At 34.0% G+C, this 17,508-nt stretch overlaps 1 protein-coding gene and 2 long non-coding RNA genes across 5 annotated transcripts; all 3 read right to left on the minus strand.

The window, feature by feature from the left end:
* Window positions 1-255: 255 nt before the first annotated feature.
* On the minus strand, window positions 256-3,786 carry LOC147563880 (uncharacterized). Its single transcript, XR_015236717.1, has 3 exons — window positions 3,660-3,786; window positions 1,748-1,870; window positions 256-1,106 (listed from the first exon to the last, which is right to left on the minus strand). It is a non-coding gene; the product is annotated as an uncharacterized LOC147563880 (long non-coding RNA).
* Window positions 3,787-5,546: 1,760 nt separating this feature from the next.
* LOC147563881 (uncharacterized) lies at window positions 5,547-7,914 on the minus strand. The gene is made up of 4 exons (XR_015236720.1): window positions 7,775-7,914; window positions 6,460-6,543; window positions 6,169-6,235; window positions 5,547-5,941 (listed from the first exon to the last, which is right to left on the minus strand). It is a non-coding gene; the product is annotated as an uncharacterized LOC147563881 (long non-coding RNA).
* A 2,802-nt stretch (window positions 7,915-10,716) lies between these two features.
* Window positions 10,717-14,096, minus strand: LOC147563882 (uncharacterized). 3 transcript variants are annotated; one of them, XR_015236723.1, is made up of 3 exons: window positions 13,996-14,096; window positions 12,411-12,536; window positions 10,717-11,681 (listed from the first exon to the last, which is right to left on the minus strand). XR_015236723.1 is itself a non-coding variant. In XM_086665266.1 (3 exons), the coding sequence occupies exons 1-3, from the start codon at window positions 12,731-12,733 to the stop codon at window positions 11,283-11,285; spliced, it is 573 nt and encodes a 190-aa protein (XP_086521392.1). In that variant the 5' UTR covers window positions 12,734-13,912; the 3' UTR covers window positions 10,717-11,282. The 3 variants fall into 3 exon arrangements, 1 of the variants encoding a protein (XP_086521392.1); XR_015236725.1 differs by lacking the exon at window positions 13,996-14,096 and adding an exon at window positions 13,929-13,962; XM_086665266.1 differs by lacking the exon at window positions 13,996-14,096 and adding an exon at window positions 12,686-13,912.
* Between the last annotated feature and the right edge of the window lie 3,412 nt (window positions 14,097-17,508).

The following is a 17,508-nucleotide window of genomic DNA, read 5'->3' on the forward strand; positions in this document are numbered from 1 at the left end:
TAAAATAACTGAAGCAGTAATATTATGTGGTTCGGTCGGATACTCAAGACCTACATCCACGGAGAAATAATTGTTTCATTAATAACCAATACAACTCGTGGATTTGATCGGTTACATTTGTCAGATATAACTCGGTGATTTAACTCCTATAACCCTTTCCTATTTATAGAGAAATTGTGTTGAGGGTTTCATAGTTTCTCCTAACTAAACAGAATATAATGTTTATCTAAATATAATTACAAGAGATTCTACATACATGAAACTAAATATTACTGGATCTTCATATATCATGGACTCATCTTGATCGCTGAATCTCTTCATCTCGATCCGTCTCATATCTTTTATATCTTTCATATCTTTTATATTTTTCAATATCTTGGACTCATCTTGATCATCAGATCTCTTCATCTCGATCTGTCTCTAATGTCACGTATCCTATTATCTGGACTTACAAATGTCAATCGAGTGCCGAAAGAAAATGTATATAAGATCAATTACGCTCCGAGAGAGCTTTAGAACACCTGCGCGAGTGAGAAAGTTTTGTTCCAAATGTAAAATGCCATAGATACGACATTGGTATTTTTCCTTCCCATGAGAAGAGCTTCACCTCTCGGATCCCATTACGAACTCGGTAGAACAAAGATTTTATGTTTTGGAATCTCGAATCAATTACCCTACCTATCGTTTTGGCTGTATCACCAGAGATAACAAATCCTTCTCCATATGTAAAGTTGAAAAGGCAAATTTGTCTTATTGTCAAATCTTGAACCTCGTCAATATAGACGAAATCCATCTCTTCACATTCAAAGTCTCCAGTTCTCAACCTTGGGTGCAAAACGATGACTAAATCCGCCTGAACAAACTCACTGTTTATTAACTTTTTCTTCTCATAATCAAAAACAAAAGATTATGAGAAATCCTCATAATCTTCCTCTAACATTTTCATTAGAAATTCTCTTCGTGCAATCGGGGCAATCCCAACAGCTAAATGATGGAACTCTAAGGGGAAGCCTTGCAAGTATTTCCTCGTCCGATTGTTATGAAGTTCCGGAGGAAATGGCCAACAAGCTCTAATATCTCTAGTTCGGGCACTAGCAACGTATCCTCTGTTTTCATGACAGAAACAATTTGTTAGTAAATAAACATACAGAGCGGAAATCTGTAGTAATGACAAGAAACATAAGACATTTGACTTTCGGAAGTACTATCAGCATTACAATTTTGACAGCATATCTCAAGAAGTTATATGCATTTTTATGATTGGTTTGAGTCCTTCGGTTATGAGTGTTAGGTCTTCAGTCACTACAGTCCATTGAGAAAGCTTCATAATGTAGAGAGGGTTGTATCAAACATAGAAAAATTAGCTCCGTTTATGAAGGAAGAACACAAATTTTTTTGAGGATTAAAGAGTAGTTAAATAATACAAATTAGAACAGCAAAGAGGGAAATGAATATTACTATAAGGTCATTGCAACTATACTCGCCCCCTAAGGCATGTATCCTTTTTTTTATTATTATACCTCGGCCTTTTGTATTTAGGGAAATAGTGCAATGCCCGGCGAATATCCAGGCCTAATCCCGACCGGGGTACTTGGACGGGCATGATCTAGTGAGAGAAAGTCAAACACTTTCTCTCACTAGTTATGAACCAGTCACGTAACCCGGCCGAGATAATGATCGGGCATAGCATCACTGCTGTTATATTTTTCATGCATGCATTTAAGACAAAAAATAGAGTACGTTTTACCTGGGTTGATCTTTGAAGAAAGTAGACTGTTTGGAATCAGATCTAGGACCTTACATTTTGCAACAATAAAATGAACCGTTGCAAGCTCAAATCTGATGACGACCTTTTCCTCCATGTGAGAAACTAAACTCATACATCCAAAAAAATCTTATGTGAAATTAAAATTAGACGAACAAATTTTCTAGACAATGCAAAACTATGAGACAGGAAGAGCATACATTGGATTAAAAACATTAAAGGAAATTATTTCTAATAAGAACATAATATATACCGAGGTTATGATCTCATAACACGTACAATCAAATTTACATGTAGACATTGTCTTTATTTCAAGAGGGGTAACATGTATTGAAACTTCTTCAACAAAAAAAAACATGGATTGAAACTTCTGCCAACGTCGTTACCATGGTTTATTTCTTAAGTCTCTTTAGAAGATTATAAGATCTAATAAAGGTATTGACTTTGATATTATTATAACATAAAAATTTCTAAAAATCTAATTAAAAACATTTGAAGTTTTAGAAAGTTAAAACATAAAGATGTTAACTATAACAGTACATAATGGGGAGATATTGGATATATATGGCGTGTACTACAATCTAAATTCTATACCGAGTTAATGATCTCATAACACGTACAATCAAATTTATATGTAGACTTTGTAGAACTGCTACCTAAACAAAAAGATTTGTAAGATCATGTCTTTATTTCAAGAGGGGTAACATGTATTGAAACTTCTTCAACAAAACGAAAAAATCATGCATTGAAACTTGTGCCAACGTCCTTACCTGGTTTATTTCTTAAGTCTATTTCTAAGATTATAAGATCTAAAGAAGGTATTGACTTTGGTATTATTATAACAAAAAAATTTCTAAAAATTAAAAACATTTGAAGTTTTAGAAAGTTAAAATATAAAGATGTTAACTATAACAGTACATAAGGGGGAGATATTGGATATATATGGTGTGTACTACAATCTAAATTCTATAACATTACTTAATGGGGAGACAATGGAAAGTGCGTGTACTATAATCCAAATTCTACTAGTAGAGAATAATAATCAGATAGTATGACAAACAACATTGATATACTTTCAACTTCAACAATTGTGATTTATCGAAATCCAAATTGTATATCAGATAGTAAGAGGAGAATATTTGATGTCATTGTGTGGGAAACCATAACCTTAACCTAGAAATATAGTTTTTGGTCTGTTTTTTCTCCAGCCACTTCCCGTGCTAATACATTTCTTCATCTAAACCTAACAGGTTAAGTTAATAAGGGGTAATACAATTAAGAATTAAATAAGTCAAATCAAATCAAGCAAATGAAGATGCTTGAAGTGTTTTAACAGATTGGCTTTGTTAGTTTGTTTCCAAAATCTTTTGTTGAGTTTGCCTTTAAGATTTACTTTTTTTAAATCTCCTTCACTTAAGATCTATGTCCCTTACAATTTGTTTTTAGATGTGTTTTAGCGAGTCTTCCAAGATCTATCTTCTTCAAATAATCAGATTTATTAATTTTAATCTCTTCTAGACCCATTTTTTCGGTGGTTTGAGCTATTTTAGGCTTTGAAGTGGTGGTACGGTCTTGGTTATCTCAATTTATTTGTGGTTGCTCACAACTAGTTAAGTCTAGAAAATAATTGTGAAGACTAATCTACAACCTTGCAGGTTACAGTTAGGAATGTGTTTTTCAAGTTACATTATTTGATTTTATACATATCTATTGGAGCTTTCATTCTCATTTTCTAAACTTTTGATTTATTAATGTAACAGTTAAAAATAAAGTGAAGCAAATGAAAATGCACATTACCAAGAAAAAATGAAACTAATAGCCCAAACCTACCTCATCAAAAAATATAAAAAAAATATAACATCAATGAATTGCAAGAAGGATTAACAGAACAAACCTTGATTTTAGATGACCTCCTTTCTTGCACCACTTAGTGGAAAGAATTTTAGGTAGAAGCAAAGATAAAAAAGAGTCGGAATATTAATGAATTGAATAGAGATCCGATGGTGAATGAGAAGAATTTGGTGGAAAAAAAAACTAATTGGGTATATATAGATATGGAGTCTCGTAATTAACGCTCTTCTAGAAACCACCTAGATAAGAACGTGGGGTCTACATTATTTCTTTATCACACTATTTTTCCTTGGATTTGGATAGTCTTGACTTTTAAGGGAAAAGATAAATATGAAATCCTTTATTTGAAGAAAGATTTTGTTCTCTCGTCTTGTAAATAAGAGTGAAAGGAAATCTACACTCTCAAAGAAACTATGTTTTCTCTCTCCTCATATTTGTAATTTTGGATGACTAAATTTCTATTTTAAACAAATTAGGGATATTTGTTGTCATGATTTCATTGTTAATCTTCCAAAGTAGAAAACAAATTAATGGAGAAAATCATTTTTTATAAATATCCTATATTTGATGATTACAATAAGTATATATTTAAGTTGTTTGAGATATTCTGGTGAAAATTATCCTTTTTTAACCCGCCACACAAAAAAATTAGCTAAAACACCTAAAATTAAAAATGTAATCCTCCACACAAAAAAATTTACAAATAGGCTGGTGAATAATATGACTTACGAGACAAAATTTTGTATAGCAACTCCTAAATCCCCACAAGTCCATACCATTGTAATTGCTAACACCCTCAATTTTGTTCAAACTATCTTTAGCCACTAAACATATATTTTATTTTTTTAATTTATGATCTTTAATTATAATACTAAAAGTGCTTAAGCACAATATTATGATCAAAGTTATCCTTGACAGAAAATTTAAAAGTAAATTACTCAGAAAATCAAAATGTAAAACACAGTAAATATGTGATATGAAGCAAGTTAACGCAAAAGCAGATAGATTTTAATGAATAAGAAAAACAAGCATAAACATAACTTTAATTAGCAATTACCAAATAACCCCAAGTCTTCACTAGCCTAACTATAGGATTCTAGTTTCGTCCAACCTGACTTTAACCATCAAACTCACGATTTTGCCTTTGGGTTGTTCAGTTCTTTTTCACTTGTTCCGATAAAGTTAAGGTTTGATCCTTAAAGTCTCTTCCAGTTTTTGTAATGATTTGATATTGATTGTGTTTTCAATTGATCTGTTTGGATTTAGAAAATGAATCCAATAGGTTAATACATACTTGGTTAATGAGTAACTTGGTCCTCAACATTTAAACGCAAGATTTCGCGAAAAAATCTATAAATGGATCTGTAAACTTTTTTTAGCCTTGAATAACCTAAACCATTTGTTCAAATAGCATTTAGTAAGATGGATCTTTAACTTGAAAGAAAATAAGAGGTACATTTTGGATAGGTTGTCAATTTCTTGCTTTGATTTTCGTACAAGTACATTGAGCGGTACAACATATTACAAGGAGATTATTGTATACACAATTCGTTGATTCAATAAAATGTGCTCAATTCATGACCAAGTTACTCGTTTTACATGTCCCATATCGCTTCATTGCTTCTCGATCATGGTAGCAAATGATCAAACTAGAGTTAGAAGTAAAGATCGAAATGGAGTTGGAGTAAAAAATTGAGGAGAAGATGAAATCAAAAGTTGAGCTGAATATGGCATCAAAATTTGAGTTCAAGATGGAGTAAAACATTAAGCTGAAAATAAAAGAGAAGACTTTGAGAGTCGCAATGCTTTAGGATTTGTTTTTTGTTCTCTTCCTCCAACAAAATCTTCCCCTTCCGCAATCATCGTGTGAGACAAATTTCATTTACTTCCTTTTCCTTGTGAAAGTGAATTATCTTTTGCTAGAAGAAAATACCTGAAACAAAAGACTAGTAGATACAGAATGCAATCCATATGGCCATACAAGGACTAACAACTTTATTATTTGTACTAAAAACATTAGGCTTGACGGCCTGATATATATACAAGTCTATACATAGTGAACGAATCTGACTCTTGGTGAACTAATATGTTGCACTTAATGAAAATAAGTTAACTCTTAAACAACTTAGACAAAATCTCTCTCTTCCCTTTGTCACCTTCTTCACCATTACCGCCATCATCGACGACCAATACCACTACACATATAGTACATAACAAGCAACAAAGCAATCTACACATTACAAAACTAGAATTTACCAACCTTGACTGTCTTTCCACTTAACCATGAGATCGTCCGGGTTATAAGGCAACTCACGTTTACATAATCTGAAATCAGAACAAAACAAAAACTAATCAACGTAATTCACCAGTGAAAGAAACAATTATCCAGTCCACAATATTCAAACATAAATAAAATTAAATGGACTAACAATTTAAGTAGATTTGGTTTGAATCCACCAGTAATAGCATTATACTCAGAGCAAGAACAGAACCTTCAGGATTAACAATTTTAAGTTTCTTGTAGTTCTTGAAGGAGTGAATATTGTTATTACCTTTTATTGTTGCGTACATTCGTGTAACGCCCCAAGCCTAGATTTCCACGTCAGCCGCCATGAAAACCTAAACTCAAAGCATTTCTCCGCAGAACAGTAAACATAGTTGATATACCCATCAAAAGAGACAAATAATATCAAATGTGAAGCTCATAAGAATCAATAAATCATCTAAAAGAAATCCATTAGACTTTCTTAACTCAAACAATGGTTCTGAATCATCGACACGTAGGTCGGACAATAACGAATGAAACAAATAACTATCTAGAAAGTGAAACTCCAAATAACTACCTAATCTCGAAAACGAAAACTAAGAAAGAAGCTCTGAACTGACGAACTGGGATCAAGCTGGTGGTGCTCCCCGATCTCTATCACCTGAAAAATAGTAGGCTGGGTCAGAACCCAGCTAGTAGATTTCTAATTACCTAAGGTCTAAATAGACCAATCCAATAACAAAACCAAATATCGAACAGAAGAAAAACAATAACAGTTTATTGTGTTACGCCTTTCGTGTCAACACCACTAAAGTCAACCTGATTCACAGTTGAAGAGATTCAAACAATACAACTTCTCTTTTTGAGGGGCATAACCAATTTTGAGGTCCACGAGATAGCTTCACTTAGCATCCGTGTTTGCATCGACTTAAACCTCTCAATAAACCATGGATATCTCTCCAAAAGGCAATCCGTGCAACACGAGCACTTCTCATATGAGCAGGAGGCGAGCCAACCTCTAGTTGGTAAATTACTTCTCAAACTAGAAGTATGTGGTCCACAAGAATGAACTTGTGTTTGCATCGATCATCCTGTCGAGCCAACCACCTATGGATTACAATCGTCAATCCATATTAGAACCCAAGCCCCTGGTCCACTAGGTTGTCCAATATCAAATTGACAAACCCGTGTTTGCAATCGACCCACATGTCGAGCCAACCAGTCTTAGTTCAATCCATTAACGAAACTCAAGATCATGGTCCACCAAGTTATCCAATATCGTAATGGTAACTAGTGTTTGCAATCGACCCACATGTCGAGCCAACCATTCTTGGTTCCGACTAGCCTATGCTTTCTAGGTTAACAACCTAGAGCAATATATCACACACAACTATGGATAACACTTATATTCCAATATCATACATATAATCTCATACAATCAAACGAGTCAAACATGATAAATATTGGTTATAATATCACTATAACCTATTTCGATGAACTTACTTATATAAATATGTCTAGAAGTGCAAAATATTACATCTAATTGATCACAAACATCAATTATCAACATCATTCACATAAACACGAATAATTCTCAACTTCTAGGTTGCTGTCCGGATCTATTTGTACTAAATTTATATAACCTTAATGGCCTAGGTTGCTATCCGGGTATGTAAATACTCTATTACTATAAGTATAATGTTCTAGGGTTACTTTATTGTTGTTGGGATTAGTTTCTAATCAAAGTATATGTATATTGTATCACTAATTGGTACTAATTTGATGATAACTTAACAAAAATTCATGGTTTAAAGTTGTTATTGTTCTAACCATTCAAATCTAGGTTTGAAATTAAAGAGGGCTATATAAACCCTAGGGAAAAAGAAACCTACTTGATTTTGTAGCACCAAGAAGAAGAAACCAAACCCCTTTAGTAAAGCTCTTTGATCCTCCTTCTCCTTCCTCCACACTTTCTCTCTCTAAGCCACACTTTCTCTCTCTAGATTCCTCCCAATTAATTAGCTTGTTGCTGCCTATTTCTCACGGCTGGAAAAGAGAGGAAATATGATGGGTAGTAGGGTTTTTAAAGGGGTGAAAAGGTGGTCCTGCTATAGGCACCCCGTAATTAATTGTTAGGGCACTACAATTCGCTCCATGATATTTCCGTCTTTACCATCACGTGTAGCTGGCTATAGGATCTAGTAAAATCAGGCAATATGACAATGAGAAGCTGCAGTTGTTTCCTCGTGAGTTTGAAATAGCCTCTCTATACAAATTAACAACATCATAATCAATTTGGTTAGGGTATGCACAGCGAATCAATTGGTGTTAGAGGACTTCGAAACAACTTTACAAAATGAAAGATATTTCAAAATCTACCTGACTAAAAGAAGGGAAAAAGTGAAATTTACCATTCCTTTACTGGGTACATGCTAACTAGTTCCTTGAAGTAACGAGTAGCCTCATATTGACGTATATTGGATAAGTTAGTGCACGACCAGTAATCAACTCCACCATTAATAGTTTTTTGCACAATAATTTCTATAATCATATATTGATTCCAAAGGAGTATTAATGATGTTTTTTTAGGGAAATGATAGAGTGACTTAGAAATTGGTACTTAGAGAGTGACATATTTTCTCATTTAGAAACAAAAGCTGTCCCCACCGTAGTCAAACTTTGAAAAAACCTCGTCTTTTAGTGATTCCACATCAGCTGGGCATTAAAATGCCCAAAAAACTGGTCACTCTAGCATCTCCCGTTTTTTTAAGTGTTTAACGACAAAGTTGTTGGAGATTTGGGATTTAGAATCAAGGTTTGAAGGACATTGCAAAACATAACATAATTAGAATTACAATAATATTCGATTTGGGGCATTTTGTGGGAAGTGAAAGTTTAGATTGAGTTTCATTTGGCCTGTAGAGACATCACAATAAAGGTGTTCTATAGGATGGTGAGCTTCCAGAAAAGAATGAGGGAGAATAGAAAAGCCACATAGGAGCCATCATGAAAGAGTGGACAAATATAAGAGCTAATATTTTAAGTTGTTAGAAAAAGGGCTCCACATCATTGTCAAACTTTGAAAAACTTTGTCTTTTAGTGCAAACTGAGTCACTAAGTCATCCTTTAAGTAATCCTTCAAGTAATCATTTAAGTAATTGTAGTAGTATATGCCAAGTTAAAAATCTTAGGACGGGAATAATTAGCGAAACGAGTTGAACTTGGACTTTTAATCACTTATTATTTGCCTTGAGTACTTCGGTTTTAATTCAATTAGAATTCTCGGAAAGAAAACAATTAATGAACAGTGATGAAATTTATTTTGATTAAAATTTTCATGAGATTTTGTTATTACGTGTTTTAAAATTTAAGTATATTGTTTTAATCGGTCTTTTATGTGTAATCTATAAGGAAATAGATCGGATCTTAAACATCCCTTCTGGCTTTGAAATAACAGCTAATAACGCCCAAGGAATAGCTCGGCCGCTCGGGTACGTTGTCCACCCTTATGCTCAACTCGTTTCGCTAATTATTCCCGTCATTATGTCATCCTTTAAGTAATCCCTTAAATAATTATAGCATCTCCCAAGTTAAAAACGAGTTGAACTTTGACTTTTAATGACTTATTATTTGCTTTGAGTACTTCTCTTTTAATTTAGTTAGAGTTCTCGGAAAGGAAACGATTAATGAGGAGTACATTTAATCTGATTAAAATTTTCAAAAGACTTTGTTATCACGTGTATTAATATTTAAGTATATTTTTTTAAGTCTCTTATGTGTAATCTATAAGGAAATAAATTGGATCTTTTGCATCCCTTCCGGCTTTGAAATAACATCTAATAATGCCTAAAGTATAGCTCGGACCCGTTGTAATGTGACACAGATACGGCAATAGAAGTTTATAGTCCAACCTTATATGTATGTGCGTGAATCACGCTTCTATAAGTCGTAAAGAAGTCATGTTGCAAACTTGGATTTTAAGCATGTCTTGAGAAAATCTTAAGAAAAAGATTAACGGCAAAAAAGAAACAAAACAAAAAAAAACTTGTAAAACATTAATAGATCAAGAAACTCGAACTACTCACTAATTGCTTGAATTCATCCCCAAATTCCATGATGCAACGCATTGGGGTATGATTTGAATAGTCAAAAGAAGGCGAAGCTCTCATCAATCTGTCCAAATTGAAATTCATTCTGCAAAATTTTAGAAAAAAATCATAGAATGTGATAAAAAGGTTAACATACTCCAACAATATGACTCTCTTATACAGACTCCTACAAAGATAGTGACCTAAACTTGATAACAAAATGGAGCAATCATCCACACATTTTTCAAATAGATATGTGGATACACCATATCTGTCCAAAATTGAAACTCATTCTGGTTGCGGATTGGACGAAACCAGGAATAGGGTTGGTCGGCTAGAACGAGAATAGACCAGATCTGGTCAGTTTTAGTTCCAGGAGTATGCTTTTGAATTTTAGACCTATTTTATGTCTAAAAGAATTGAAAAAAAAGATCAAAAGAATTCGAAAATGAATATAGGACTGACTTTTGTTGAAGAGGAAGTCTTTGGTGCTTCTTCGATGAGTAGAATTAGATTTCTTCTTTCACTTTATTTTCTCGTCTTGAAGATGAAATATAATCATCAAGAATAATCTTGGAAAAGGTTTAACAAATCAACAAAGCGATTGAATAATAATGTAATCATAACTATAAAAAAAAGTTGTAATTTTGCAAAGCATAAGTCAGGACTAATTAACCTGCTCATCATACCATGTTAAATTCATGGTTATGGGATAATCGACACGGAAATAACTGACACAGTAATATTACGTGGTTCGGTCGGATACTCATGACCTACATCCACGGAGAAATAATTGTTTCATTAATAATCATCACAACTCGTGGATTTGATCGGTTACATTTGTCAAACATAACTCGGAGATTTAACTCTTATGACCCTTTCCTATTTATAGAGAAATTGGGGTTGAGAGTTTCATAGTTTCTCCCAACTAAACTAGGAAATAATATAATGTTTATCTAAATATAATTACAAGAGATCCTACATACATGAAATTAAATATTACTGGATCTTCATATATCATGGACTCATCGTGATCGCCGAATCTCTTCATTTCGATCCGACTCATATCTTTTATATTTTCCAATATCTTGGACTCATCTTGATCATCGGATCTCTTCATCTCGATCCTGATCTAATGTCACGTATTCTATTATCAGGACTTACAATGTCAATCGAGTGCCGAAAGAAATTGTATATAAGATCAATTACGCTCTAAGAGAGCTTTAGAACACCTAGGTGAGTGAGAAAGTTAGGTTCCAGATGTAGAAGGCCATAGATTATATGTCTTGGAATCTCCAATCAATTCCCCTAGCTATCGTTTCAACCGTATCACCGAGAAAACAAATCCTTCTACATATATATAGTTGAAAAGGCCAGTTTGTCTCATTGTCAAATCTTGAACCTCCTCAATATAGACGAAATCCATCTCTTCACCTTCAAAGTTTCCCATTCTCAACCTTGGATGCAAAACGATGACTAAATCCCTCTGATCAAACTCCCCATTTATTAACTTTTTCTTCTCATAATCTTCCTCCAACATTTTCATTAGAAATTCTCGTCGTGCAATCGCGGCAATCCCAATAGCTAAATGAGGGAACACTAAGAGGAAGTCTTGCAAGTACTTCCTCGTCCCTGTTGTTGTGAAGTTCCTAAGGAAATGGCCAACAAGCTCTGATATCTCTTGTTCGGCTACTAGCAACGTATCCTTTGCCTTCATGACAGAAACAATTTGTTAGTAAATAAACATATACAGAGCGGATATCTGTAGTAATGACCAGAAATATAAGACATTTGACTTTCAGAAGTATCAGCATTACAATTTTGACAGCATATCTCAAGAAGTTATATGCATTTTTATGATTGGTTTGAGTCCTTCGATTATGAGTCTTAGGTCTTCAACCACTGCAGTAAATTGAAAAAGCTTCATAATGTAGAGAGGGTTGTATCAAACATAGAAAAATTAGCTCCCTTTATGAAGCAAGAAGGCAATTTTTTTTTAGGATTAAGGAGTAGTTAATCCTAATCCTATATGGTCATTGCAGCTATATTCGCCCCCGAAGGCATGTATCCTTTATTTTATTACACCTCGACCTTTTATATTTAAACCTTTTATATTTAACAAGAACAAACATAGAAAAATTAGCTCCCTTGCCTAGGCATGAAGTTAATGCCCAGGGTAATATATGACCCACCAACCATGCACCCAGACACTTATATTTAGGGAAATAGTGCAATGCCCGGCTAATATCCGGGCCAAATCCCGGCCGGGGTACTTGGACGGGCATGATCTAGTGAGAGAAAGTCAAACACTTTCTCTCACTAGATCTGAACCAACCACGTACCGCTGTCGGGATTCGACCGAGATATTGTTCGGGCATTGCACCACTGCTGTTATATTTTTCATGCATGCATTTAAAACAAAAAATATAGTACATTTTACCTTGGAAATTGATCTTTGAAGAAAGTTGACAGTTTGGAATCGGATCTCGGACCTTACATTTTGCAACAATAAAATGAAGCGCTGCAAGCTCAAATCTGATGACGACCTTTTCCTCCATGTGAGAAACTAAACTCATACATCCAAAAAAATCTTATGTGAAATTAAAACTAGACGAACAAATTTTCTAGACAATGGAAAACTATGAGACAGGAAGAGCATACAATGGACTAAAAACATTAAAGGAAATTATATCTCCATGAGAACATAATATATACCGAGTTGATGATCTCATAACACGTACAACCAAATTTATATGTAGACATTGTAGAACTCCTTCCTAAACAAATAGATTTGTAAGATCATGTCTATATTTCAAGAGGGGTAACATGTATTGAAACTTCTTCAACAAAACAAAAAAATCATGCATTGAAACTTGTGCCAACGTCCTTACCTGGTTTATTTCTTAAGTCTATTTCTGAGATTATAAGATCTAATGAAGGTATTGACTTTGGTATTATTATAACAAAAAATTTTCTAAAAATTTAATTAAAAACATTTGAAGTTTTAGAAAGTTAAAATATAAAGATGTTAACTATAACAGTACATGAGGGGGAGATATTGGATATATATGGCTTGTGTACTACAATCTAAATTCTATAACATTACTTAATGGGGAGACATTGGAAAGTGCGTGTAGTACAAGCTAAATTCTACTAGTATAGAATAATAATCTGATAGTATGACAAACAACACTGATATACTTTCAACATCAACAATAATGATTTATCGATATCCAAATTGTATATCATATAGTAAGAGGAGAATATTTGGTGTCGTTGTGTGGGAAACCATAACCTTAACCTAGAAATATAGTTTTTGGTCTTTTTTTTCACCAGCCACTTCCCGTGCTAATACATTTCTTCGTCTAAACCTAACAGGTTAAGTTAATAAGGGGTAATCCAATTAAGAATTAAATAAGTCAAATCAAATCAAGCAAATGAAGATGCTTGAAGTGTTTTAATAGATTGGCTTTGTTAGTTTGTTTCCAAAATCTTTTGTTGAGTTTGCCTTTAAGATTTACTTTTTTAAATCTCCTTCACTTAAGATCTATGTCCCTTACAATTTGTTTTTAGATGTGTTTTAGCGAGTCTTCCAAGATCTATCTTCTTCAAATAATCAGATTTATTAATTTTAATCTCTTCTAGACCCATTTTTTTCGGTGGTTTGAGCTATTTTAGGCTTTGAAGTGGTGGTACGGTCTTGGTTATCTCAATTTATTTGTGGTTGCTCACAACTAGTTAAGTCTAGAAAATAATTGTGAAGACTAATCTACAACCTTGCAAGTTACAGTTAGGAATATGTTTTTCAAGTTACATTATTTGATTTTATACATATCTGTTGTAGCTTTCATTCTCATTCTCTAAACTTTTGATTTATTAATGTAACAGTTAAAAATAAAGTGAAGCAAATGAAAATGCACATTACCAAGAAAAGATGAAACTAATAGCCCAAACCTACCTCATCAAAAAATATAAAAAAAATATAACATCAATGAATTGCGAAAAGGATTAACAGAAAATCAAACCTTGATTTTAGATGACCTCCTTTCTGGCACCACTTATTGGAAAGAATTTTTAGGTAGAAGCAAAGATAAAAAAGAGTTGGAATATTAATGAATTGAATAGAGATCCGATGGTGAATGAGAAGAATTTGGTGGAAAAAAAACTAATTGGGTATATATAGATATGGAGTCTCGTAATTAACGCTCTTCTAGAAGGTACCTAGATAAGAATGTGGGGTCTTCATTATTTCTTCATCACACTATTTTTCCTTGGATTTGGATAGTCTTGACTTTTAAGGGAAAAGATAAATTTGAAATCCTTTATTTGAAGAAAGATTTTGTTCTCTCGTCTTGTAAATAAGAGTGAAAGGAAATCTTCACTCTCAAAGAAACTATGTTTTCTCTCTTCTCATATTTGTAATTTTGGATGACTAAATTTCTATTTTAAACAAATTAGGGATATTTGTTATCATTATTTCATTGTTAATCTTCCAAAGTAGAAAACAAATTAATGGAGAAAATCATTTTTTATAAATATTCTATATTTGATGATTACAATAAGTATAGATTTAAGTTGTTTGAGATATTCTGGTGAAAATTATCCTTTTTTAACCCGCTACACAAAAAAATTACCTAAAACACATAAAATTATAAATATAATCCTCCACACAAAAAAAAAATTACAAATAGGAAAGGTGATGGTGAATAATATGAAAAAATTTTGTATAGCAACTCCTAAATCTCCACAAGTCAATACTATTGTAATTGCTAACACCCTCAATTTTGTTCAAACTATCTATAGCCACTAAACATATATTTTATTTTTTTAATTTATGCTCTTTAATTATAATACTAAAAGTGCTTAAGCACAATTTTATGATCAAAGTTATCCTTGACAGAAAATTTAAAAGTAAATTACTAAGAAAACCAAAATGTAAAACACAGTAAATATGTGATATGAAGCAATTTAACGCAAAAGCAGAGGTACATTTTGGATAGGTTGTCAATTTCTTGCTTTGATTTTCGTACAAGTACATTGAGCGGTACAACATATTACTAGGAGATTATTGTATACACAATTCGTTGATTCAATAAAATGTGCTCAATTCATGACCAAGTTACTCGTTTTACATGTCCCATATCGCTTCATTGCTTCTCGATCATGGTAGCAAATGATCAAACTAGAGTTAGAAGTAAAGATCGAAATGGAGTCGGAGTAAAAAATTGAGGAGAAGATGGAATCGAAAGTTGAGTTGAATATGGCATCAAAATTTGAGTTCAAGATGGAGTAAAACATTAAGCTGAAAATAAAAGAGAAGAATTTGAGAGTTGCAATGCTTTAGGATTTGTTTTTTGTTGCCATACAAGGACTAACAACTCTATTATTTGTACTAAAATAAATTTAAATGGACTAACAATTTAAATAGATTTGGTTTTGTGAAAGTCGGTGGGATAGAAATTGCTACAAAATTGGATTTCCAATTTTTGGACTCAAAATTGACAACTATTCAATTTTGGAAGTTGCTCAATTTTGAGTGGAATCTCAAATTGCAGCCGGTGCAATTGAAGAGGCGGTTTTGATGCCTAATGGCTTGTGGCGGTTTAGGCATCAATGGAGGTTTCTAAATTTTAAATTGGAATTGGTTTCCAAAAAATTGGAGGACCTCACAGGCTTATATTATAATATAAATAGGGGTCTTGAGTCTTTGTAAATCAACACCAACACAAGCAACAACAACTCTTCTTTAGAGAGAGCTAAAGAGAGAGAGCAAGAGTGAGAGAAATTTTTCATAGTTTTTTGAGCGGTGTTAAATTTCTCGGTCGTCGAAGATTTAGTATAGAAGGTTATTACTATACGGTACCATCTTGGGACGAACTTGCGGGTTGTGTTAGTCGTCTTCATCTATCCTTCAATAAAGATTTCTTGTTCGCCCGAGGACGTAGGCTTTAAAGCCGAACCTCGTTAAATTCTGTTCGCATATTTGATTTTGACTTAGCTTTTCGATTAATCTTCATAATCGGATCAATTTCTAGGATAGGTTCGATAGCTTCCGCGACTTTTAGTTATAACAATTGGTACCAGAGCCTTGTTGAAATTGAACGAAGAGAAGATGGGATCGAGAAGTGGTACGGTCAAAGCAGGGAAATATGAGATAGAGAAGTTCAATGGGAAAAACGATTTTTCTTATTGGCGGATGCAGATGAAGAATCTGTTAATCTCGCAGAAATTACACAAGACGTTGACGGGAAAGAAACCAGGAGATATGTCAGATGAGGATTGGGAAGAGTTAGATCTCGAAGCACGGGCTACCATTATGTTGTGTCTTGAAAGGGACGTGGCGTTCCTAGTAGACGAAGAAACAACGGCGGCGGGTGTGTGGTTAAAGCTAGAAAGCAGTTTCATGACGAAAACTTTAACGAATCGGGTCTACTTAAAATCCAAATTATTCACATGTAGAATGGAAGAGGGTTCTTCTATTCAGGAATATGTGAATAGGTTTGACAGGATTATCTCAGATTTGAAGGATATTGATGTTAAGGTTGAGGATGAGGACCAAGCCCTCATATTGTTACTTTCATTGCCAAAATCCTATGAAAACCTTGTCCAAACTTTGATGCTTGTTGGTGATAGTCTAAGCATGGAAGAGACGAGAAATTCGCTATTAGCGGATGACCTTCGTAAGGTTGCTACTAGCAGTATGGCGTCGGGTGGAGTAGACAAGGATCAAGCACAAGGGTTGTTTGTAACGAGGGGGAGGAGTAATGAAAGGGGAAAGGGAAAGGGCGGGAAATCTAGATCCAAATCTAGAGGCTCTTTCAAGAAAACGTGCTTTAGTTGTGGTGAGCTTGGCCACTTTAAAGCGGCTTGTCCAAAGAGAAAGTTGAAGCAAAAGAACGAAGGCTACAAGGAGAAACAAGAGATGCAAGAGGCGGGATATGTGTCAGAAGAGGCGGACGAATGTTTCTCGGTGACAGAGGTGTCTGAGAAGATCTTCGATAAGTGGATGCTTGATTCAGGGGCGTCACACCATATGTGCCCAAATAGGGAGATGTTTACTACCTATAGGAGTATAGATGGTGGTACAGTTATACTGGGTGATGATAGTATATGTAAAACTGTGGGACTCGGAACAATACGTATCAAGATGCACGATGGAGTGGTGAGAACATTGACGGACGTAAGACACATACCCGATTTGCGGAAAAATCTAATTTCCCTTGGTGTGTTGGAGCAAAGCGGCTGTAAGATAATTATAGAGAATGGCTCCATAAAAGTAGTTAAGGGTTCTTTGGTAGTAATGAGAGGTACTCGTTACGGTAATTTATACAAACTTTTGGGGACAACAATTACAGGAGATGTAGCAGTAGGAATCAGTGGAAGGGATCCAACGGCTAGTACGAGGCTTTGGCATATGCGCCTTGGGCATATGTCAGAAAAGGGTCTATCTTTGATGTGCGGGAAAGGCTTGTTGAAGGACATGAAGAAGCCTTGCATGGAGTTTTGTGAGCATTGTGTGTTCGGGAAGGCACACAGGG

Source organism: Eschscholzia californica, unplaced genomic scaffold (assembly GCF_041429995.1).
Source record: "Eschscholzia californica isolate CP2 unplaced genomic scaffold, dmEscCali1.0.p SCAF_1, whole genome shotgun sequence".
Lineage (NCBI taxonomy): Eukaryota > Viridiplantae > Streptophyta > Magnoliopsida > Ranunculales > Papaveraceae > Eschscholzia > Eschscholzia californica.